General features: G+C 43.5%; 1 protein-coding gene across 2 annotated transcripts in view; it reads left to right on the forward strand.

Moving 5' to 3' along the window:
- Positions 1-24,157, forward strand: part of LOC138283467 (gamma-crystallin M1-1-like) — a 58,046-nt gene that overhangs the window by 28,797 nt on the left and 5,092 nt on the right. For both annotated transcript variants that reach the window (XM_069221424.1, XM_069221422.1), the window contains exon 2: positions 19,286-19,528. In XM_069221424.1, coding sequence (XP_069077525.1) covers positions 19,286-19,528 — 243 coding nt within the window. The remainder of the gene's footprint in view (positions 1-19,285; positions 19,529-24,157) is intronic.

Below are 24,157 nucleotides of genomic sequence, written 5' to 3' on the forward strand. Positions count from 1 at the left end.
AGCTTTGAGAGTACTGTTCCTATACCATGCTCTGAGGCATCTGTTTGCACAACACGTTCCTTGGAGTAGTTGGGTGCCTTCAGCACAGGTGCTGCACCCATGGTAGCCTTCAGGGCATCAAAAGCGGTCTGGCAAGCCTCTGTCCAGATCATCTTTCTTGGTTGCTTCTTGGAAGTCAACTCATTCAAGGGGGCAACAATGGTGCCATATCCCTTGACAAACTTTCTGTAACAGCCAGTGAAGCCTAAAAAGGCCCTCACCTTAGTCTGGGTCTTGGGAGGCTCCCAGGCCAGAATGGTGTCAATCTTTGGCTCTAGGGGTGCCACCTGGCCACTCTCTACCTGGTGTCCCAAATACACCACCGAACCCTGCCCTATTTGGCACTTACTGGCCTTAATAGTGAGGCCTGCCTTTTGCAGGGCCTCCAAAATTCTGTAGAGGAGCTGCAAGTGTTCCTCCCAAGTGGAACTCAATCGTCAAGGTAGGCTGCCCTGAAGTCATCCAGCCCAGTCAACACCTGGTGGACCACCCTCTGAAATGTGGCAGCAGCACTTTTCATCCCAAATGACATCACTTTAAACTGGAAGTGTCCATCTGGGGTGGAAAATGCTGACCTCTCCTTGGCCCCCTCAGTTAGGGCAATCTGCCAATACCCAGACGTCAAGTCAAATGTGCTGAGTTATTTGGCTGCTCCCAACCAATCAATGAGCTCATCAGCTTGGGTGATGGGGTGTGCATCAGTTTTAGTGACCGCATTGACACCCCGGTAGTCCACACAGAACCAGAGTACTGGGGTGGCACCAGGAGCAGCAGCCTTTGGGACCAAGACCACAGGGCTGGCACAAGGACTGCTAGAAAATTAATCACTCCTAGGGTTAACATCTTAGACACCTCATCTTTGATGCTAACTCCGGCCTTATTGTATTGTATTGTATTGTTATGGTATTTATATAGCGCATACTACCCCTGATGAGGTGTCAAAGCGCTTTTAGGTGAGTAGCACGCTACTCCGGAACCCAAGAGGAATTAGTGGTAGATTAGTATAGGGAAATAGGAGTACAGTTTTAGTATTATTATGAGTTAATTTGAGCAAAGGATATGTGAGTTTGTTATTTGGATTGAAGAGAGTAATGGAGGGATAGAGGAGGGAAGAAATCAGAAGTGTTAATTGGGAGTTTATAGTAACAGGATGAGGCTTGGGATGAGTAAAGGAGAGATGGAGGAGGGAACAGTCTGTTGAAAGGGTTAGGGAGATCATAGCAGCTGGAGGGCTTTTTGATGAGTCAAAGGTGACTTAAATGAGGGAGAATTTAGTGGGGTTGTTTGGGAGATCATGGTAGTAAACTGAAGTTTGGGTGAGCTGGATGTGGAAGAGGAGGGAAGAGCTAAGGCAGGGTATTTTTGGAGATGGAAGTAGTAGAATGGGTTTGGGATGAGTCAGAGTGGGGATGGAAGACAGATTGATAGACACATGACACATGGTGATGGGCAGACAAGGTAAAGCTTACAAGAGAGTAAATATATATATCTATATATATATATATATATATATATATATATATGAGAAAACAAACTGGTCCTGCTTCTGGCGCGCTCTTTCATGTTGGTGCAGGTGTGAGGAATGGACCATTTCCTCTCATGAATCCAAAAACAAACAGTTGCAAGCAACTTCACCACCGCACTCCAGGAGGAAATTATTTCTTTTTATTGCAGTCAGGATTAAATCACCATCCTTCATCACTAGTGGTGAAGGATGGTGATTTAATCCTGACTGCTATAAAAAGAAATAATTTCCTCCTGGAGTGTGGTGGTGAAGTTGCTTGCAACTGTTTGTTTTTGGAGATATATATATTTTATATATATATATATATGTTTATTTTATATTTTTATATTTTATATATTGTTTTATTATTTATAATTTTATTGATATATATGTACATTTTTTCCAATCATTATTTTTATTTTTATTTCATTTATTTATTCATTATTATTAATAGTAGTATTTATTGACTTTAATTTACTTATGTATAATTTGAATTTCATTTATAGATTTTATTTTATTTATTTGTATTTAATTTTTCTCTAGTATAGTAGGACTAGAGAAATAAATTAATATATATGTAAATACATAGTAAGGGAATACATATTCAAGGAATATAATAATGAGTATAATATGAGAAGAATAAGTATTATTGTATAAACACAGACTTTCAAGATTTGTAATATTTGAAGTTAATTAATAAGTGTACCTTTTTAACATTTATTTATCTTTCCTCAATTTGTGAATGGTGAAATACTTATGCTAATAAAACATTTGATCAGTGTGATATAAAACGAGGGCAGGGATTCATAAGTATCTAATATAACAACATATCTAGCAGCTATGCAATGACCTATGAACATGTTAGCATAGAATAACATACACATATATATGTATATATACACACACATATGCACACACACATGCATACACACATATATATATATATATATTCTGGATAATTATAGTTCTTTAGGAAATATGTATCGTCACTATGTCATAACAATAAATTACACACATACTCTTTAAACCTGTTTACCAAATGTATATTTACTCACAGTTAAATATAAATATATCCTTATAGCAAGGATCCCAGTGCTCATAGTTTTTGACCTAATGTGTATGCCTGTGTAGTACTAACTGTGTCACTGAGGCCCTGCTAATCAGAACCTCAGTTCTTATGCTCTCTCTGCTTTTAAATTTGTCACTGTAGGCCAGTGACTTCATGTATCAATTTCAATTGGCACATTGGACCCCCCTTATAAGTCCCTAGTGTATGGTACCTAGGAACCCAGGGCATTGGGGTTCCAGGAGATCCATATGGGCTGCAGCATTTCTTTTGTCACCCATAGGGCGCTCAGACAAACCCTTACACAGGACTGCCATTGCACATACTATTTCACAGCCATTTTCACTGTACTTAAGTAACTTATAAGTCCCCTATATGTCTAACCTTCCACACATGGTGCCCTCCTTGCATAAACCAGTCTACACCGGTTCAGGGACCCCTTCTCCCCTGCTCTGTCAGGAAACTGGACAAAGGAAAGGGGAGTGACCACTCCCCTGTCCATCACTACCCCAGGGGTAGTGCCCAGAGCTCCTCCAATGTGTCCCAGACTTCAGCCATCTTGCTTTGCAAGGTGTGGGGGCACTCTGGAGGGCTCTGAGTGGCCAGAGCCAGCAGGTGACATCAGAGACCCCTGCTGATCCATACCTCATATGGTAGCCAATCCCCCTCTCAGGGCCATTTAGGGTCTCTCCTGTGGGTTATCTTCAGATTCTGCTTACAAGTTTCCTTCAGGAATTCTCTGCAACAACTTCAGACTCTTCTGACCTCGGATCAACCGCAGCCTGCTCCAAGAAACACTATAACTGCAACGAAGTGTCTATAAGAGCCACTTTTCTTCAGCAACCTCAGCTCCAAGTCAGCAACTGCAACAGTTTCTATGGTGTGCATGCCCTGGGGACTCCCTGTCTTCATCTTGAACCAGAAGGACCAGAGAAAACTACAGTGGAGTGATGGAGTCACTCCCCTGCTCCAAGGAGACACCTTCCAAGGCAACAACTGGTACCCTGGGACTCCTCTCACAGCAACGAACGTGCTTCTAAGGACACAGAGGGTGGGCATCATCAACATAGACTGCCCTGAAGTCCTGTTGACACAATTTGGAGGAGGTAAGACCTTGCTTTCCCAGAGAACGATGCTACCCCTGCATATTGTGTTTTCTTCACCTCCTGAGGCCTCTGTGCACTCTTTGCAAAATTCCTTTGTGCACAGGCTGGCCCAGGTCGCCAGCACTCCACCCTATGATGCTCAGCTTGCTGAGTTGTTCTCCGATGGCGTGGGACCTTCTTTTGTTGTGCTGCATCAACTGCATTTTGCACCTCCTTTGAACCCAGATCCTGCAGCTTATGGGGTAGGGGGTGCTGGCTGGCATCCTGAGGGCTCTCTAAAGTGCTGAGAGCGATTCTTCCTCCTCTCACGGATTTGAGGCCCCCAGGTCCCTCCTGGGTCCATCCAGTGCCATTTTGATGAAAAATGCACTTTTGCCGTAGCCAAGGCTTGTTGGGGCCTTCCAACACAAAATCTCATCTGCAACAATGTTCACGCCATGGAACATCATGCAGGAACCCGCTGGCATCTTCCTAGGGTGCATTTCTGTAGTCTTCAGCCAACCGGGGACTCTTTTTTTTGCACCCTCTTCTGGGTTGGCAGGGGCTCCTGTCCTTCCTGGAACTTCTTTCGACTTCTGGACTTGGTCCCCTTCCTTTCCAGGTATTCAGGTCTAATAATCCAGCAGTTGTTCTTTGCAGACTTGGTTGGCTGCTGCAAAATCCCCAAAACGAGGTGTAGTGTGCCCTAAGGAAACTTGCAGTACTTTACTCCTGCTTTTCTGGGCTCTGGGGTGGGGTAATTTACTTACCTTTACTGTATTCTTACTCTCCTAGTGATTCTGCACAGACTACACTTGTCTAGGAGGGAATTCGTGAATGGTTTGTGTTGCCCCAGACCTATTTTCTCCCATTGCATTCTATAGGATTTCCTCCTGTTTGCATTGTTCTATGACTATTTAATTCTAAAATTTTGGTGTCTAGTGTATATATTGTGTATGATACTTACCTCCAGAAGGAGTATTGTCTCTAAGATATTTTTGACACTGTGTCACCCAAATAAATACCTTTATTTTTGGTAACACTGGTATTGTCTTTACTTGTGTATAAGTGCTGTGTAACTATAAGTGGTATTGCAGGAGCTTTGCATGTCTCCTAGTTCAGCCTAAGCTGCCCTTCTATAGCTACCTCTATAGCCTAGGCTGCTAGACCACTACTACTTCACTAATAAGAGATAACTGGACCTGGTATAGGGTGTAAGTACCCAAGCTACCCACTTCAAACCAGGCCAGCCTCCTACAGAATGAAGAAGGATGTACCACCTATAGTCTTTTTCTTGTGTGGTGGTGTTCTAATGCAGGGTTCCAATCTTGAGCTGAGGTTTCTTTGTTGAATGTATTTGGTTATTTTGTTTCTGATAAAAAGCGGTCTTGTTCCATGTATAGCTTTGTGGGTGACACAAAGCAGCTTGATAGTGGGTCCTCTGGCAACGGGTAACCAGTGTAGTGCTCTCAAGGCGGGGAGATGTTGGCTTGTGGCTTTACATGTAACAGTAGCCTGGCAGCAGAGTTCTGAATACATTGTAGTTTTTTCATAATAGATAGAGATGATCCATGGTAGAGGCCATTGGCATAATCCAGATTGGATAGTACAAGAGAGATAGTAGCCTGCACTTTGTGTGGAAATCTCAGGTGGGGGAAGTGCGTCACAGAGTCTTCAAGGTGATGGAGCTTGTTCGTGCTAATTTGTCAACTTGGACATTCATTGTTAACTTGGAGTCCATGGTAATTCTAAGGTTTTTAACTTCCTCAGATAATTGAGGCAATGGTCCAAGATTGTCAGGCCAGTCACCCTGTAAATCTTTTGTTTAATGGAGTGACTGTGAGGTCAGAAAGAAGCTCACTCTCTTCCTCCACCCCATCATCTGTCACTAAGAGAATGGACAATTCAGTTAGCTCAAAGTGTGGCTTGAGACGGTTCACATGCAGGACCCTTAAGGGGTTCCTGGGAGTCAGCAAGTCCACCAGGTATGTGACTTCATTCTTGCACTCCACCACATCAAATGGCCCAGTCCACTTGTCCTAGAGCGCCCTGGGCTCCACCGGCGCCATTAACTTTTTGCCCAGGCTGAAACTCAACAGGAGTGGCATTCTGGTCATTCCAGCGTTTCAAGTCTTCCTGGCTTGCTTCTAGGTTCTCTTGTGCGAGAGCCCTGAAGCGGGCAGTCTGGTTTCCGAAGGCCAGCTTGTAACTAAATACATCCTATGGAGGTTTACTGGGGGCTTTCTTTAAGCCCTCCTTCACCAGACTCAAAGGTCCCCTAACAGGGTGGCCATACAGTAACTCAACAGCCCTTCTTGGGTAAATCCAAGCCCTTTTTGAGGCACCTCCCGGTAGGCGAACAGAAGGCATGGCAAGAGGAAGTCCAACTTCCACCTCAAGGGCTCTGACAGGCCCATGATCATACCTTTCAAGGTGCAGTTGAACCTTTCAACCAGACCATTGCTTTGGGGGTGGTAAGGAGTGATGAACTTATATGTTACCACACACTCCTGCCACAGAGACTTCATATAAGTAGATATGAAGTTGGTACCCATATCAGATACCACCTTCTTGGGTAACCCCATGCGGGTAAAAACCCCCATCAACGCACGGCCCACCACAGGGGAGGTGATTGACCTCAGAGGAATGGCTTCTGGGTACCGGGTGGCATGGTCAACCAAGACCACGATGAACCTGTTGCCCATGGCTGTCTTAGGATCCAGAGGCCCCACAATGTCAATACCAATCCTTTCAAAGAGGGTACTAACCACTGGAAAAGGTTGGAGGGGAGCCTCACACTTCCCCCTATTCTTGCCACTTGGCTGACACGTTTGGCAAGTCCTACAATGAGCATCCGAGTGCCTGTGCATTAGGGGCCAGTAAAAATGGGTGACAAGCCATTCAAAGGTCTTGTCCTGCCCCAAATGTCCAGCTAAAGGCAGATCATGAGCCAGACCCGGTAGTAAGGCTCTGAAGCACTGGGGTAGCCCAAGCACACGGGCTGACCCAAGCTCAGAAGCCTTAGGCTCAATATGAAGGAGGCCGTCCTCCCAGTAAATCAGGTGAGTGCCTGGCTGTTTGCCAGTCGCCTGGTCTGCAGCCTGCTGCTGCAAACCCTCAAGAGTAGGGAATATCTTCTGTGCCTCACAGAGTACCTCCCTGGTGGGCCCCGCTTCCTGCGGCCACTGTGATAGCTCATGGACCTCCCCCAGCTCAGCCACCTATTCCCCCATAGGCTCCTGGGTGTCATCCACAGGCTCCACCTCCTACCAGACAGTGGGAACTTCGGGGGCCAGTTTCCCATGCCCCTTGCCCTTCCTCTTTTTGGTGTCCCCTGGACCACTGTTTCAGGCTCGGGGGCTTCTGACCACCCTGACGGACTGCCATTGACCAGGTAGATACGCATACTGACCCAGGCAGACCCAACATCTCCAAGTGTGACCTGTGTCCCACCTCTTTCCAAGGGAAATCCTCCAGGTCATTGCCAAGCAAACAATCCACAGGCATGGCTTGACTCACAGCTACCTTCAAGGAACCTGAGACCGTCACCCCCCCATTCAAAGGGAACCTGTGCCACTCTGCACAGGCACTCTGAGTTGTATATCTGCTCTTCAGACACCAGGTGACTCCTCACTGTAGTCACACTGGCTGCTGTGTCTCTCAGAGCCTCCACCCTCTGTCCAATAATGGTCACCCACTGCCTGTACTTTTTAATGTTCTCAGGCATGAGAATTCTTTGGACCATCTCACTGTCTCCTAGCAAGACAAGGGTCATTTCAGCTGGCTCCCACACACCTGGAACCAGCTCCTCCCCAAGCGCTACATTAGCCAAACCCTGTGAATGACCACCAGTGGGTGCCGGTGTACCCTCGAGGCATTTGGGTTCCCCCTCACATGACCCACCTGGTCACATGCATAACACTTGCGGTGAGCCCCCTCCACAGGCTTCCCTTTGAAGAACCATGGTTTCTTATCAGTGGGGGGTTGGGAATCCTGACCCTGGGAACTAAGTTGGGGCCCGATAGAGAACCACCCCGGTTTATCCTTACCCCCCTTTCTTCTGACAGGGACCCTGCCCATCCTTGGCAAGGTCTCCCCATACCTCTTCTGGACCCTGGTGCTCGCCCAATGGTCCGCTGCTTGTACAAGCTTCCTGGGGTCAGTCAGCTTGCTGTCAATCAGGTGCTGGCGCAGCTCTGAAAAACAAAGACTATGCAAATGCTCCCAAGCAATCAAATTGTACAGCTCCTCAAAAGGTGTTACCTTACTGCCCTTCACCCAACTATCCAATGACCTGCAAAAAGAAACAACACATTCCAACCATGTTTGGGATTCCTTCTTCTTATAGGACTTAAACTTGTCTTTGTACTGCTCAGGGGTGAGACCATACCTTGTGAGTAGGGCATCCTTCATTATAGAGTAAGTGAGCCCCTTAGGATCTCCTAAGGATGTCACAGTCCTTCTGCTTAGTCGCCTGTGCAGTGCACATGTGGTCAGGCAAAGTACAGTCACTGAGGTACTGGGTTTTTCAGAACCGGTACTGATCCGGTAACCCAGCGGTGCCAGGGTACACCCAAAGACCTCGGGTACTTTCCTGATTCAGACCACAGAAACTCAGAGTCTTCTAGGTGAAGTCAAAGATTGAATTTATTGGCTGCAGCCAAGTAACAAGCGTCCTAGAAGTACAACAGCACGGTTTTTATGTTCTCAGGAGACTGTTCTCCAATGCAAAGTCAGGTTTCCTTATATACAGTTTTTTAAGCTTCAGGCAAACATTCTTGACATTTTGGTTGGTCATTCACATGTTTTCATTACAAAGGAAAAAACAGTGTCATGATGAAACCTCATATTTCATGTCATCCAACCCATAATAAATTACCCGGCAAGGCCTAGTATTTTACATCAGATAAGTGTGGACCCCCAATAAAAACGGGCACCTCCCCCTCGTAAAGTAAGAAGAAGAAAAGAGCAGGTGCAGGTGTGAGCAAGATTAGGCAGGGTGTGTGAGCGATAATAAGGGTTTTATGGCATGGTGTGCCTTGATGCTATCTGATTCGGCCACTGGGAGAGGGACTGACCAAACAGGTTTGGCCTGAGGCAATGGTTCCAGCTTGCCCAGGTCAGAGAAAAGTCAATCAAGGTGTACGTGTCCTTGGAATCAAATCTGACTGTATTATAAGCCTATGTGAGGGCAACTTTTAAAAATGGCTGCCGTGTATAAAATGGGAGCCACGAGTGCAGGACGAAAATGGCGATTTCGAGGTGAAAACGCTGCTGGAATTGAGCGAAAATGCTCATGCTTAGTGTACTAGTCATTATCGGTCTTTTGATACTAAAATCGTACTGCTGTGGCAAAGTAAATTACATGGGTCCAGAATTTTTAGAACCACATCACCCACAGTGCAGGCCATGGCTAAAGGGATGAACCTTTTACCGATGCTCTTTATGTGGTTGGTGGAAGCATGATTTAATCACAGATGAATCAACCAATAGATTGAAGGGGGCTGACTCAAAACCTTTATGTATATGTATTCATAAGTGTCTATATGTTTTATTTATGATTTGTTTTATTACATGAGGCGAATGCGATAGATAACGCTCTCTCACAGCCAAACCTAGCAATCACATGTGGTGAGTACGCTCGTGCTTGTGTAGTTGAACAAACTCAATGCTAATTAAGTGACAATACAAAACGTTAAATAAAACTGATATATATCATTGTTAAATTACATTTTTTGGGGGGTCAAATCGGGTCTATGTCACATTGTTTTCAAAACAACACTTAAAAGCACATGAGGATTTTTTTTAAAAAAAACTAAATATTTTGCCGCAACTAAGGCCTGATTCTTTTTTTATTCCCCCTTAAACTGGCAGTGTCTGGTGGTGAAACTGAGTACCAAACTGAAATGAGAGGCTTTTTGGATACAAGGAAGTAATTAGCAACACCCCTACAGTGTGAAAACAGTATACACCTAACGCTGTGCTGTAAGTGTAGGATTAAAAACAACAATGGAATTGGCAGAATGAAAGAGGGACACCGGTTATTGCAAGATGTGTAATTTCCCCAACATTTTCATAGCAGTCTTTTTCAATTTGTGTGGTCACGGAACCCTGTTGGCATCTGATGTATGCACAGAAAAGCACATGTTTTGAAGATTACAACATTTTATGGTATTTACAGGCAAGAGCGGAGGCCCTTTTCCCTCATCCAGACTCAAACTGATACCCAAAACCTCCCCCAACATGCCCTGCTCTGTAAATAAGCATTCTTTGGTGCTCATATCATAATGTATTGGTGTTTCCTTCTGCACTATAGGGCACACATTGGCAGTGTCAAATCACTGATATCAAAGACAGAGTGGAGGCTAATGCCCATATTTATGAGGTCCTTGTGCTGCTGTTGCGTCACTTTTTGCGACACAATGGTGACACAAACCACTAATTCATATTTATGAGGCAACGCAAAGCCACTTTGCATCGCTTTGAATGACCTCATAAATATGGAGTAAGATAAGGCAGTGCAAAATGCTGCTTTGCCTTACTCTGCACTAGGGAGGAGTTCCATGGGCATCGCAGTGGATGTTTCCATGCAACACTCATGGATTTTGATGAATTCCCAGATTTACAAGACCCTGTAAACCTGTGGATGAGCCAAAACCTTACTCCTCCAAGGGGAGGTGTAACAATGAGAAAAATCACTATTTCTTCAAATTGTTTCCTTTTTCGATGTGTGCTGCATCCTACAGCACATATAGAAGGAAGGAAAAGCCTCCCAAAAGACCGCTGGCGGCATTCCGACCTTCCCGCTGGGCCGGCGGGCGCTAACAATGTAAGCGCCCGCCGGCTCAGCGGGAAGGGGGCCTGCAACATTGAAGCCGGCTCCGAATGGAGCCGGCGGTGTTGCAGGTGTGCGACGGGTGCAGTTGCACCCGTCGCGCTTTTCACTGTCTGCTAGGCAGACAGTGAAAAGCAGGCTGGGGCCCTGTTAGGGGGCCCCAGCACTGCCCATGCCAGTGGCATGGACAGTGCAGGGGCCCCCAGGGGCCCCAGGACACTCGTTCCCGCCAGCCTCTTCCTGGCGGTGCAAACCATCAGAAACAGGCTGGCGGGAAAGGGGTCAGAATCCTCTGGGCAGCGCTGCGGTCAGAATGGGCAGGGAAGCACCGCCAGCCTGTTGGCGGTGCTTCCGTCATTCGCGACGGCCAGGGTCGGAATGACCCCCTCAGTGTGGTCCATAATACTATACCCAGATTTTCTTTTCTCTTTGGGAGTCACCTGCTAGCGAGCCTGAACTTTAACATTTGTACACAGGTATCTAGTGCACAGTGCATGTTGGCTGACCCCTAAAACAGGCCTAAATTTTCTTTAAACCTTATTCATAGATTTAACTTTCCTATAAGCTATAGCTTATGAACCACAAGTGCACTCATCACATGGACAGGTAAATGTCACTTGTAGACTACAGCACTTACTGTGTCATCCATTACAGTGGTACTGAAAACATTGCTTCAGGCCTACCCAGTGTAGCTCAACAGCGGCAGTTTGAACCCTGCTACATAGACCTGTCCAAACACCCTTTCCACAGCTAGGAAAACCTGATTTCAAATATTAAGTGGTATATTTACTTACAATTTACGCAACGGAGTGCAGCAAGACAAGTTGCTGCTCTGCTTTGCAGGAAGGGGAGAGAGCTGAATGTGACAGATCTAATAAGATATGATGTTCTTCAGCTCTCTACCTGTGTTGGCACACTTGTGACTGCCTAGCACCAACGCACACACCTTTGTACAAAAGCGCAAGGATGCCTGCTTTACAGGCAGGATTGTGTTTGTGGCAGAAGTAGCACCTTCCCGCACAAAAAACTATTCTTAAAGGAATGTTCCTCTTTCGATGTGTGTTGCAGAATGCACCATGCATTAAAAAAGGAAGCAGCAAGGAGAAATAAAGATATTTCTCCTCATTACACTTGCTTCAGGGAGGCATAGCATTTTGACACATTTTCAGATTTACACAAATCTTTGTAAATCTGGGAATGTGCCAGAATCCATAGGTGGATGCATTGTGATGCCCATGATCCACCCATGTAACACCTCCCCAATTTAAAGTAACGCAAGATATGTCTTCAACTGCCTTAAGTTACTTTGTATTTATTAAACGATGCAAAGACACACAAGGTCGCTTTGCCTGGCTTAGTAAAACTCTAAAAAGTGACTCAATCCTGACACAAAACCTTGGTAAATGTCCCCCTGAATGAGTCATACTTAAACACACTTTGCAGGCTATAAGGTAGGGTGCATAATATTTAAGACTGGCACATGAATGACATTAGAAATGCCATGTTCCCCCAGTAACAAAGCCCAAAACAAAATTGCCATCCATCAGACCACAGCTGGTGCATAGGAAAAGTCAAAGAATTGTTTATACTTTTCAATTTCCTATTTAAATTATTTATATTTTAAATATGGGAATTGTAACTTTTACAAAGGTACCTTTACCATACTTGAAGCTACTGGAGCATTTGCTCTACAGCAAAGGCTGAGTCAGTTCTTGGTCAGATTTAGGTGTGAAAGAGGTGTGAAAACATCTCAGAGGGCCAGCGAAATGAGGTGGGGGTAAGGGGTCTTTTCATTCTTGGCAGGAAGACCAGTTGGAGTGGTACCAGGAACTTAATTAACTTCAAAAGGGGCCTCCCAGGTCACCAGTAAATGTTCTGGGACACCTGCTAAGTCCCTAGCTTTTGATCTTGCAAGCGCACCACGAGATCCAAACTATTATCAATACTGAATAATGGATCCTGAGCTAGAGGACGATGGATTGAAGCAACATAGGTTTGAGGGGATGTCATCTATGGGAATTGTGAGGACCAACAAATCAATAACAAATCAAATAACATTCAATATCGTAAAGCTTCAGTCAATAACCACACTAGTTTAGTAACAAGAATTCATAGATTTATTTCCCTATATTAACAATGCTAGGGTCACAAAGATAACTCTCAAACACAAATGATAAGCATATAAGATCAATAGCGGCTCTTTAAAATGGCATATGTATCTCAATTTGATTAATGCAGTTAAACAAATTATCTCCAAAAGAATCACACTTATTAATACAAAAACTGTTAATAATGGTACAGAATGCATTAGTTCAGCATCAAATGATTTCAAACCAGATCATAACTGATAGATGGTTATTTCCCTGACTAACCACAGATTAGCATTACATGTTGGGCTTCATGTGAAAAAAATGTAGAATTACAAATGTAGAAAAACTCTTAACTTGATTATGTCACATATAAAAAACGAATAAAGTGCAGCAATATAATCTTTGGTTGCAGTTGGTACCTGAAAAGCAAGAGAGACACAATTCACATTTAATATCATACATTACCACAAAGGTAGTAACAGCAAATGACCAGCTTCCACTTGAGGGCAACATCAGCTATCCCAACACTCGTCTGCTCTCGAAGAGCAACAAACCCACGATCTCCTACTCGCCAATGAACTCTCTCCCCTAATTAGTCTACACAGATTATTATACTAAAATCTAATCAACTCCTGATTGGTCAGCCTATGGGGTGTTTTCATTTCAGCCAATCGACAACTACTTTGATGGCCTATTTGACAAACCTACCTTAACTATAACATTTTCTTTCGGTAGATACACTCTCCTTCTGTCTCGTCTGTAACTCCATTGTCTCATCAGCCTCTCGCATATCTTGTTCTCAGGAAGAAACTTTCTCCGTAACTTTTACTTCCATCCTCGAGGAAAGGCCAGATATTAGTAACATTCTCAAACAATAGTACATTTCAACTTATGCAATGCTCGGTTAATATATGGCCTTGCAAAACATGTCACAACCCACCCGGGGTAGCTGTGGATACGTCTACACAAGTTTGAAAACATTTATTATAGAAGCTTGAATCATGGAAAATAACTACAGCATCTAAAATATAATTTTGCTCATCCAAGAACAGAAAAACAGCCATTTTAAAAGTTTTCTCGTTTTACACGTTAGTTCATCACTCATTATTAATACGAAAACCATTAATAAACATACTAGAAATTTACGCTCTCACAATCTCCTTGTCAGGATGGCACCAAACCCAGTGAAAGGAAAGTTACCCCAGGAACGGTTTTGAGTGACAACCACGAAGGGGACTGCTCTTTACCATAGCCACACCTTCTGGAGAAGGGGAGAAGGGTTTCCCCACCTTGGATTTTGAGACATAAGAGACACTGTGGCATTGTTCACAGTAAGGAAAAAAAATGAAGTGCAAAAAATGTTAGTAGGTTTGCCTTGGGGAACTTTAATCCCATTGGTTACATAGTGCCCAGGAGTCACCCCACCCACTAACTCGTGCCAGGCATAAAGGTGGCACCCCCAGGAACCCTCTGGTGAACACATTCTTTACCTGAAGAAGAATAGAAGAGCACTGGACCTGCTGATATGACCTGTCAGGAGCTCTGAAGCACTGGACTAGTCCCACCTTGTGCCCAGGACAAACAATTGTGCTTGAAAGATCATCTGGCTTACCTCCTGTGTGGCTACAGGGAAACAAGAAGCTGCAAGAGGTGTTTTATCAACAATTCCTAGCTGACCAGTGGCAATTGAAACTTAGACTAGACGTTGCTCGTGACCTCTTCCTGGAATCAGGAGAGTCTCTAGGCGCTCTCCTAAGGTGATGGGAGGCGTAGAAGTATAGTCCTGTGGTTGCTTGGGCACCAGGTAAAAGAAGTTTTACTTCAGAGTTTCAGAACCAAGGGGACCCACCCCGTAAAGTGCCCAACAAGAGGTTCCACAGAGGTGGATTACATTTCAAATTTGTCCCCCTGAAAGGCTCTAGAATCTCAAAAAAATGGGAAGTCCCTTTCTGTTTTGAGACTTAGAAACATTTTCAAGCTTATTGGATAAATGTTTTCTAATTTATTTTGCAATTGTTTTTGTACCTTTTCCTCTGTATGGATTGCTTAAGTATGGCTTTTGATCTTAACCTGACTACTTTGCATTATGTTAACAGGGATTCAGGGTAGGTTTATTTTATTAAATTGGTGTGACATCTGGTAGGTGGCTGTCTTATCTGTTGAGGTGGACATTCATTCTCCAAAACAAAAATCGACTTTCCAACAAGTGGACAATAGTATATGTTGTAATCTGTTCCCTGGTCTTCCACCCTTTCTCTCTGTACTATCCTCCCATCTGTCAATCCCCAGGTTTAAAGAATAGGTACATTCCAACTGTTTAAAATGTTAAGGACAGTTTGTTGGACTGATAAGAAACTTGAAGTATTTGTAATAAAGATGTTCTCTTGCCTGAAGGAGAGTCATACTTTCATTAAAACACTGGATACAATTGATCTAGCTGGATGGCTACCACTACTCCTCACCCTCCGCATGCTGCTACTTTCAGCTCCGGCCATCTTCAAACCACCATCAGTCGCTTCCAGGGTGAAATTGATGTCTCACTGTCTTTGGACTAGAGCAGGTTGGAGATTTCATTTCTCTCAAAATTCGAATTGCTCCTCTCTAACAAAATCTCACTAGCTCCTAGGCCCTTACTCTGCCAGTGTTCATCAAATCCTTGTAAGTCCGTGGAGTATTGCTGTATTCTTCATAAGTACCACCACCAATGGAAACAACCTCTTTTCCATTAAGCTAACCCCTTCCTGGGTAGCGTGTGAGGTGTCATCGAGTTACAGGCAATTCTGTGACCTGCCTCTTCCTAATCATTCCTGGGCAGGGTGTGAAGTGTCCTCTGTGTGATATAGACATCCCTGCATCACATAATGTATGTCCCTTTCCAGGGTTTCTTGTTTCTTCCGCCTCTAAATGGCAGTTGGTCAAAAACATGCCTGCATATGCAGAGGTTCTGTCTCTTTTGTGATAGAAAGTATGTTTCCCCACCTATTCCTCGATTCCCTAGCTCGCTGAATCTTCAATTTCCGAGGAGATTTCAGTTCATTGGCTCCCCGTTCCACTCAGCGCTCCAATCCTGGTCAAAGTAAGGCTAATCTGGTGGCATGTGTATGATGATTCAGACATCTTTCAACAATGATAGGACTTTCCTCAGGTGCACCCTCATTTCTTAATTGATGTGCATGCCTAAAATAAATTGTACAGTGGCACGTACACCATCTCATTTAGGTGCCACATAATCTATTCTTGGTGTTAAGCAATCTTTCTACTAAGAATAATAACAGTATTGACCTACCTTTATCAGCATCTAGTACTGTAACTATATTATCTTTATATATTGGATATACTTCTGCTTAGTGGTTTTAGTCTAGTTATTTCCACATTAGTACATCCTTTTGAAGTACTTTATTTGTTATCGCCTTTCGCATAACATCAACATCTAGTTAATCTAGTTCTTCTTTTCCAAAATGGCTGTTGTTGGCATGACACAACCACCTCCATCCCGAATGAAATGAGAGAGCCAAATCCACCGTGGAATAAATGGGTTATAATATTTGAATCTTATAATTTGCTATGGGAGGGGAGATATTCAGTGCATGTAGGAAAAAGCACTTTTTGTTACAAATCGTGGGGATTCGCAGAGGTATGATTTATGAAACACTTCCTGAACCTGTTTTACTGACAGCCAATGTAGAAATAGGTGTTGTAGTGGTATTCAAATTGACCTTCATGAAACTCGAAAGACACAAGTTTTTCAGTAGATTGCAAGGGAAAGAAGAAAATGTAACCAAAAAAATGCTGTCTTGAGGGGTTTGTGCATATTGTGTGGTTTTGGCGCTTTACTTGTTTGCTTTACTTGTTTTCTTGAATAGTTATCGGTTAATGAGGTGCGCAAATAACCTATGTAGTCAGGAAAAAACTGATTAGCTAAAAACTCCAATTTACAAGAAGCAATAGAAGACAGAAATAAAGATGCCTGCATTAACCCAAGAAGGGTGGACAGAATGTATGGGAAAAAGACAAAACACAACCAAATTAAGATAGAAATAGTAAATGGTTGGCCTAAGTTTCATATTTTTTTAATTGATTACCATTCCCATTGGATACTGACTACGTTTGTGAGTCAAATTACCCCTACTATTCCCATTCAGTTTTTGAGAGATATATTTATTGAAGGCATTCCTTCGATTTTCATTACGGAAAATGGCATACAATTTATGTCAGATTTTGTGAAAGACTTCTACTCCAATCTGTCAATAGCACACATAAACACAGTTCTCTTTTTTTCCAGGGCAATTGAATTAGCAGAAAGATCTAATCATATGAAAAAAGAATATGTACAACTTGCTAGTGTTAATAGATGCCATATCGAAAGATCAATGCAAGAAATGTTATGTTTATACCACACTGCTCTTCATTTAATCAACACTATTTTCCTCTTTAAACCTCTGAAATTTAGGAAACCCACCACTACGGGGCATATTTATGAGCCACTCCTGTTTTGTGACACAATTACGGTGCAAATTTTGAACAACTATCTCTGAGGCCACGCAAAGCCACTTTATGTGGCTTTGAATGTCCTCATATATATGAAGTAAGGCAAGGCAGTGCAAATTGCTGTGTTGCCTTACTCTGCGCAAGGGAGGCCCTCAATGGGTGTTGTGTGTGGTGTTCCCATGCAACACCCATGGATTTTGATGCATCCCAAGATTTGCAAGAGTTAGCAAAGTTGGGGATGCGCCTTAAAACATTATGCCTCTCCAGGGGATGCGTAACAAAGAGAAGTATCTTTATTTCTCCTTGCAATTTCCACTTCCCATGTGTGCTGCATTATGCTTCACTCATAGAAAGAAGCAAAGCCTCCTAGGATTGTGTTTGTGCAGGAAGGTGCCCCTTACTGCACCAAAACTATCCTGCTTACAATGCAAACACCTTTGCACTATGGTACTAGGGTGCCTTCATTGGCGCTAGGCTGCCAAAACAGCACCAGAATAGTGTGAAAGGACAGGAATGCACTGTATGCCATTGATCTGGTGCATTCCTGCCCTTTCCTTTTGATGCAGGGCAGTGCACAAAGGTTCCTTGCTGCACTGCCCTACACCAAAAGCCCACAAACATGGCCCTAAGTGTTTTCCTAGATGGATAGGCGGAGAGGAGCAAATCATAATTGACAAGAATTCCCCAGAAATCTAGTATGTTATCCAACTGGAAAAGATTCAGGGAAATATATGACTATAAACAAAGTGTAAATTCCCATAATTGAAAAATGGGAGATTAGGTATTGGTCAGATAACACCATGTGTCAGGTGTACAAAAACAGAAATGTTACAATCCATTGCAAATTGTAGAAGTCAACCACAATTTGGTCAGGGCGGGTAATCGCCGAACATGGAGCATGGACAAACTAACTAACTGGATGAAGGACTGCTTTACAACCAGAAATTTGTTTCAGTGGTCTGTAAATTGTTGAATTGCATTGTTGTAGTAGGGAAATGTATTATAATCTGTTCCCCCACATCTCCTACTCTCCTCTTCCCTCCATATTGTCATTGTGCCTTCCATTCCGTTAAACTCTTTACATTGTTTTGAAAACTGTTCTTTTGCATTGCTGTGGTAGGAAGATGTGTTATAATCTGTTTCCTGGTCTTCCACCCATTTCCCTCCTTACTATCCTCTCACCTGCCAATCCTCTGCCTTAACAGTTGGTACATTCCAACAGTTTAGAATGTTAATGAGCGTTTCTATGACTTAGAAGGAGGATGGACTACGTGGAATAAAAATGTTCTCTTACCTGAAAAAGAGTCATACTATTATTCTGACAGTATGGCTCTGAGATGCTATGATTATTCTGCAAGTTATAAAAACTATTTCACATGCCCCCTCAAATATTGATCGTTATGTAGTGCAATGTGAGCAATAAAAGGAGCAAAACATTTTATATATGTACCTTCACTCATATGGGTATACACTCTTCATGATTTCCTGTCATAGGTTGCTCAACAATTTTTGGGGGGTCCTTTTGTGTTCTCCTGAAAACTTTTTCTAGAGATGCCACTGAACAGTGCCAGAGGTAGGTTAGATGTTTTGGGACAACATATTCTGAAACATCATGGGGCTCTATGCAGCATGAAATGAATAGCATAATGGAGTTTGGAAGCAGGCATAAATTAATCATCAATGCCTGTGTTGAGAGAATAGTGAATTGAGTGCTGTTATGGAGATTCAGAATCTAAATCTCACTGGATACAAATGTAGTTATGTTTAAATGTGTGTCAATCTATACATTAAGACACTTAGGTTTGGCTCATATAAACAAATAGCTGCCAGTTATACTTTTTCGAGCATTGAGGTTCAGATTTGAACAAGTGACCACAATGGGAAAGGTAGGATAATTGATGGTGTGGCTGAGCTATCTCTCTTTTCATAGACCTGTCTCTTTATGAGCATAGATGTTTGGATATTTGTGATACATCTGAAAGGCCTCGTCTTAGGCATACGTATGTGCAGGGGATTTGACCTTGGGTGTTTTCAAAAACATTTGTTCACTTATGGCAAAAAAGAATGCTTGCATGTGTTCATGAACCCAGTTAAATGCAGATGAAGACACCCGGAGTGCCCTACCAACAAATACATGTCCCGTTTTTCATATATATATACATATATATTTTATTATAGATCACTTTCTACGAGCTTAAGAATTTCCAGGGTAAGTTCTATGAATGTACCTGTGACAACCTAGACCTTCAGTCCCACTTAAATTCCTGCAACTCCATCCGAGTTGAAAATGGCCTTTGGATGGTCTATGAGCGCCCGCATTACATGGGTAACCAGTACTTCTTGAAGGAGGGAGAATATCCTGACTACCACGTCTGGACAGGCATCAGTGACTCCATCAAGTCTTGTCTGCTGCTCTCACTGGTAAGTTTGTTTTCAGTAAAGTTTCTTCATTATAGACCTAATCTGTGCTAATGACTAATAACTAATAAAATGGTAAAAAATGGATTTACGTCATAGTACTGTCTGTGTCTAAATACCCCTTACCCAGGTGTGTATGTATCCTAGTATCACTGAGCTTTCGTGTTGCCCATGTTAGTTGTGGGTAACTGAACTGGGCTTGTATGCTTCTTGGAATATTAGCACTTGTAGTTTAGATTCTCCGAACAGCAAGTATCAGAATTACCAATTAAGGATCATTGTTACTGCTATTTCTAAGTATGTAGATTATTAACATATTCCCAGGAGCTGTGTGTCTCTCATCAAAAAAGCATTTCCATTCTAGATCTGTTGACAACTAAAGGAGAGGGCATCAAGATGGTTGATCAATCTAATGTGTCCTAAGAGCTATGTGCCTAAAGTTGAAATCACTGTCCTTGGTCCCAGACGTGGCTATCTGAGGCAGATCGTTGGATGGCAGGGTTGTCTAGGAGGCCTTCACAGAATCTTTTTAGTGTCCAAGGAGTCTGTATTTCATAAATATCGGCATATAAGACACAGGTTAGAGGCCAAAGGTTGCAACTAATGTTTCTAATGTAATTTGTGTTTGTTATGAGTTGTAACCATAAGGAACCAAATTGGAATCCTCCAAAAGCCTTATTGTTTCTGTTCATGTGTATCATGTAGCCAGAGTTGCATCATTAAATGTTCCCCAAATATAATGCTAAACTTCAGTGACTCAAATTATTTGGGCATAATTCTGTTGCCTAACAAATCTTTGCTACCCTACAATGTCATTGCTGATTAGATTTTAATACTTGGTTTTAGTGTCTCCACATTAAATTATTAAAGCCCGCCTGTTGCCTAGCTTCAGCATAAAAAACATTTGATTGTATATAAAAGTGGAACATCATGTTCCCGAAATGCATTTTGTTCTGCTACACCTACTTTTCCAATGCAAAGTTCCTTCCTACCCCAATGGGGTGTGTGAGGTACTTATGAAGCACAAATCTGGCTGTGAAGCACTAGATCATTGGACATTGGCAGGTGTTTAGTGGAGATGTTCAGAATATAAACCCCAAATGAAAGGAGAGTGGACTACTGGAATGGTGTACTGGTGCTTTATTTTTATTTGAATGGGATGCATGGGAAAGAGAGTGAAAGAATAATGAAGCCTGCTAGATCTGGGGACCACGTTCCTGTGTCCCCATTGCGGCACCTTTTGGTTCTCAGCCTGGTGATTTAATCTTAATCACTATGGATGGTGGGTCATTTGAGTTTATTGACACAAAGACAATGTAGCACATTTTGAAGACGGTACAGGGAGTTAGAGGGTGCCGGTGAAGTGCTATGAATAGGAGATGATGAAAATACAAATCTTATTTCTTATGAGTAGTTGAACTAGGGCATGAAAACATCCTCGTTATCGGGGTCCAGTGGGAACTCTGGCCAAAGTCCAGGGGGGTCTTCTCCTATACTGCGACTTGAGATGGGTTGAATTTCTGAACTTTCTTTATGAGAAGAAAGCTATTGTGAGCAAGGAGGGATAACGCCAGTTAGCTTTTGTCTTCTTTGCAATGTGGGTTCACATGTTGAGGCTGGTATGAATGTAGGATTTTGGATTTAGCATAGTTGACAAGTTATGGAGTGAAGCCATTGTGGTTCAGCGCTGAGAACCAAAACTGCACATGTTCCTGCTTGCTGACACTAGTGATGAACATGATAGCTTCCTTTATACATAGAACAAGCACAGCGTGGACAGAAACAGAATAATCTTTCTTTTCTCATCCCAAAAAGACACTAACCAACTGAATACCACCCTCTCATAAAACACGTACAGCACAGGAATTAGCCATGAAGGACCCTATCAGAGAAATTAGGTACATCCGGAATGCAGAAGTGCATGCTTTCAATACCGAACAAGTACAGAATGGGAAGGAGCTGTGCAAGCTTCCCTCACACAAAATATGAAATATTCAAAGGAAGCTGTGATATCTAGGCACTGAAGCTGAGGGCAAGGGGTAGTGATATTGCACTGCCACATATCTTCTTCCTGCCTTTCTTGAGCTCTCCCACCTTCAGTGCTCCCCTTTGGTCTCCACTCTACTCAATATTCCCAAAATATTCTTATTTGTTTCCTCTGTAAATCCTAATGTAACACATGGCTTGTTTTGTTGTTGTAAATTAGTCTTTCAAACTACAGATGCCTCCATCAGGTGAGACCTTTGGGTTGAGATGTATAACACTCTTAAACTGATGAATGATTTACATTCTCGTCAGTAATCATATTTCAAGAGGTTCATGCTGAGGCTGAGGATCACTGGTGAATGGATGACTCCTTGAGGGAGAGGCTGTAGGTGATGCGCTCAGAATGGAGGAGCACATCTGGATTAGCCAAGATCTGTTGTTGAGAAAGGATGAGAACCACTAATGGCCAACACTGTTGGAGATAGAACAGATAAGGGCAAGAGGACCAATGGTGTCAAAGGCTACTTAGAGGCTGACACAGAGCAGGAGACCTGAGCTGTCAGTGTGTGTGATCTAGACTACACCAGCTACCACTTCAGTTGTCACAAACTATGTGATGCATTGTTGCCTGAAATAAGATTCGTAATTCTGAAGAGGATTTTGCTATTAATTTTCTTGCTTTGTGTACTAGGCCTTCATTGTCGTTGAAAGAACACGCACAGACAGTGTTTGCTGAGAGCACACGCATGGAACTGCGTCACCCGCAGTTCGCTCTTTATTTATACCCTCGTGCTCCGTGCCCCTCCCGGACACGCAGAGCACGTCAGGCGCACATGGAGAGCCCGCATGGCTCTTTATTAACTCTTTACATCCCCCCCATGTTTTACTCCACATGGAGGTTGGACTTAACAAATCCAACACCAAACTTAACACACAACGGTATAAAATAACTTAGGAATAGTTCGTACTACAAAACACACGTAAACAGTCCACCTCAATGAAAACACGGTCCTTACGAACCAACAGACCTTCCGTCTTCATCCTGTTATAGCCACCTGGCAACGGAACTCCAACTATGAGCAGCCTACATGACAGACAAAGTCCTTCAACTGACTACTCGGTGCAGGATTGGGACGTAGATCATATCTTCGACTTCTTGTGCGCAAACTTGCATTCCCAGGGGCATAAACCGGTAATGTTTGTTCAGTCAGCACCGGCCTCCTGACACTCTCCACCTCATTGGTCACCACGGGTGACCCACCGGTAATGTCCTCCAACTCTCCTTCATCATCAATTGGTTCCCTCCGTCCAGCTTTCTTAAAATGTGACACATTCCGTGTCACTCTTTGTCTTCCTCTGGCCGCAGTGATCATGGACCCCTTCACGCCAATAACCTCCCATACCTCAGGTTCAAACGGAGTTATAAACTTTCCTCCCCCTCTCCGACATTTCACCACCACTTGGTCTCCTTCTTGAAACCCTCGGTACCTTGCTAGTCGTTGGGTACTCGCCCTCTGATTAGTAGCTCGCCGTCGTTTTTGAGTGGCCTTAACATCCAACACCGGAGGTCTCCACTTAGGACCTGATGGAATACAGTCACGTGGAGATACCTTGAACATCAAAGAGGAGGGAGCACAACCAGTAGTACTATGAGGCGTTTGACGATAGGCACTCAGGAATTGGTGTAGACACTGTTCGCTGTCTTCCCTTTTCTCTACTCCAATTCGAAGAGCCCGGTTCAAAGTTCGCATGAACCTTTCCACGTCCCCATTTGCCTGAGGCCAGTAAGGCGTTATCTTCCGATGATGAATTGCCAAACCCTCAAGGTATGACCGAAACTCTTGGCCTTGGAATGGGGGGCCATTATCCGTTCGTATCTCATCAGGCAAACCAAACAATGCAAATGTCTTTTGTAGAACTGGTCGCACGTTCTCAAACGCCGTCGACGGTACCACCTCAACCACCGGGAATTTAGTATAAGAGTCAATCATAACAGCAGTTAATCTCCCATCTGGAAAACTTCCGAAGTCCATGCTTACCTTAGCCCATGGTTTCAGAGTAGCCGGCTCCGTTATCACTGGACAACTCGGAGGTTCCACGGACGTGATGATACAGGAGTGACACCGTCCTACCATCTCGTCAACCTGGCTGTCCATACCTGGGAACCATACCTTGGCACGTAATCTAGCCTTGGTTTTAGCAGCCCCTTGATGTCCTTGATGTGCCAGCTCAATCACTCTAGACCAGAGACTTTGTGGAAGTACAATCCTTCTTCCCCGTAGAACCAATCCTTCATTATCAGTAGACAGTTCATCTCGCACTTTCCAGATACTTTGCATGGCCACTCTCTGTTCCGGGCGAGACTCATGTGTTTTTTCTAGAAAATATTTCCACTTTTTATGGCTCAACGCATCTTTGACGTGGCTCAATATGATGTCTTCCTGCGTGGCACTTACAATCTCTGGTACGAGAAGGGCGTTAGGACACGCCGACTGCACGACCATGCTTACAAAGACTTCCGTACTCTCCTCATCTTGTTCTTGTTGCGCATCCGACACCTGCGAACAAGGGTGGCGAGACAGATAATCTGCCGGATTGTTTGCCCCTGGCCGGTAAACGACAGTGAACCTATAAGGTTGAAGGAGA

This window comes from Pleurodeles waltl, chromosome 3_1, assembly GCF_031143425.1.
Source record: "Pleurodeles waltl isolate 20211129_DDA chromosome 3_1, aPleWal1.hap1.20221129, whole genome shotgun sequence".
Classification (NCBI taxonomy): domain Eukaryota; kingdom Metazoa; phylum Chordata; class Amphibia; order Caudata; family Salamandridae; genus Pleurodeles; species Pleurodeles waltl.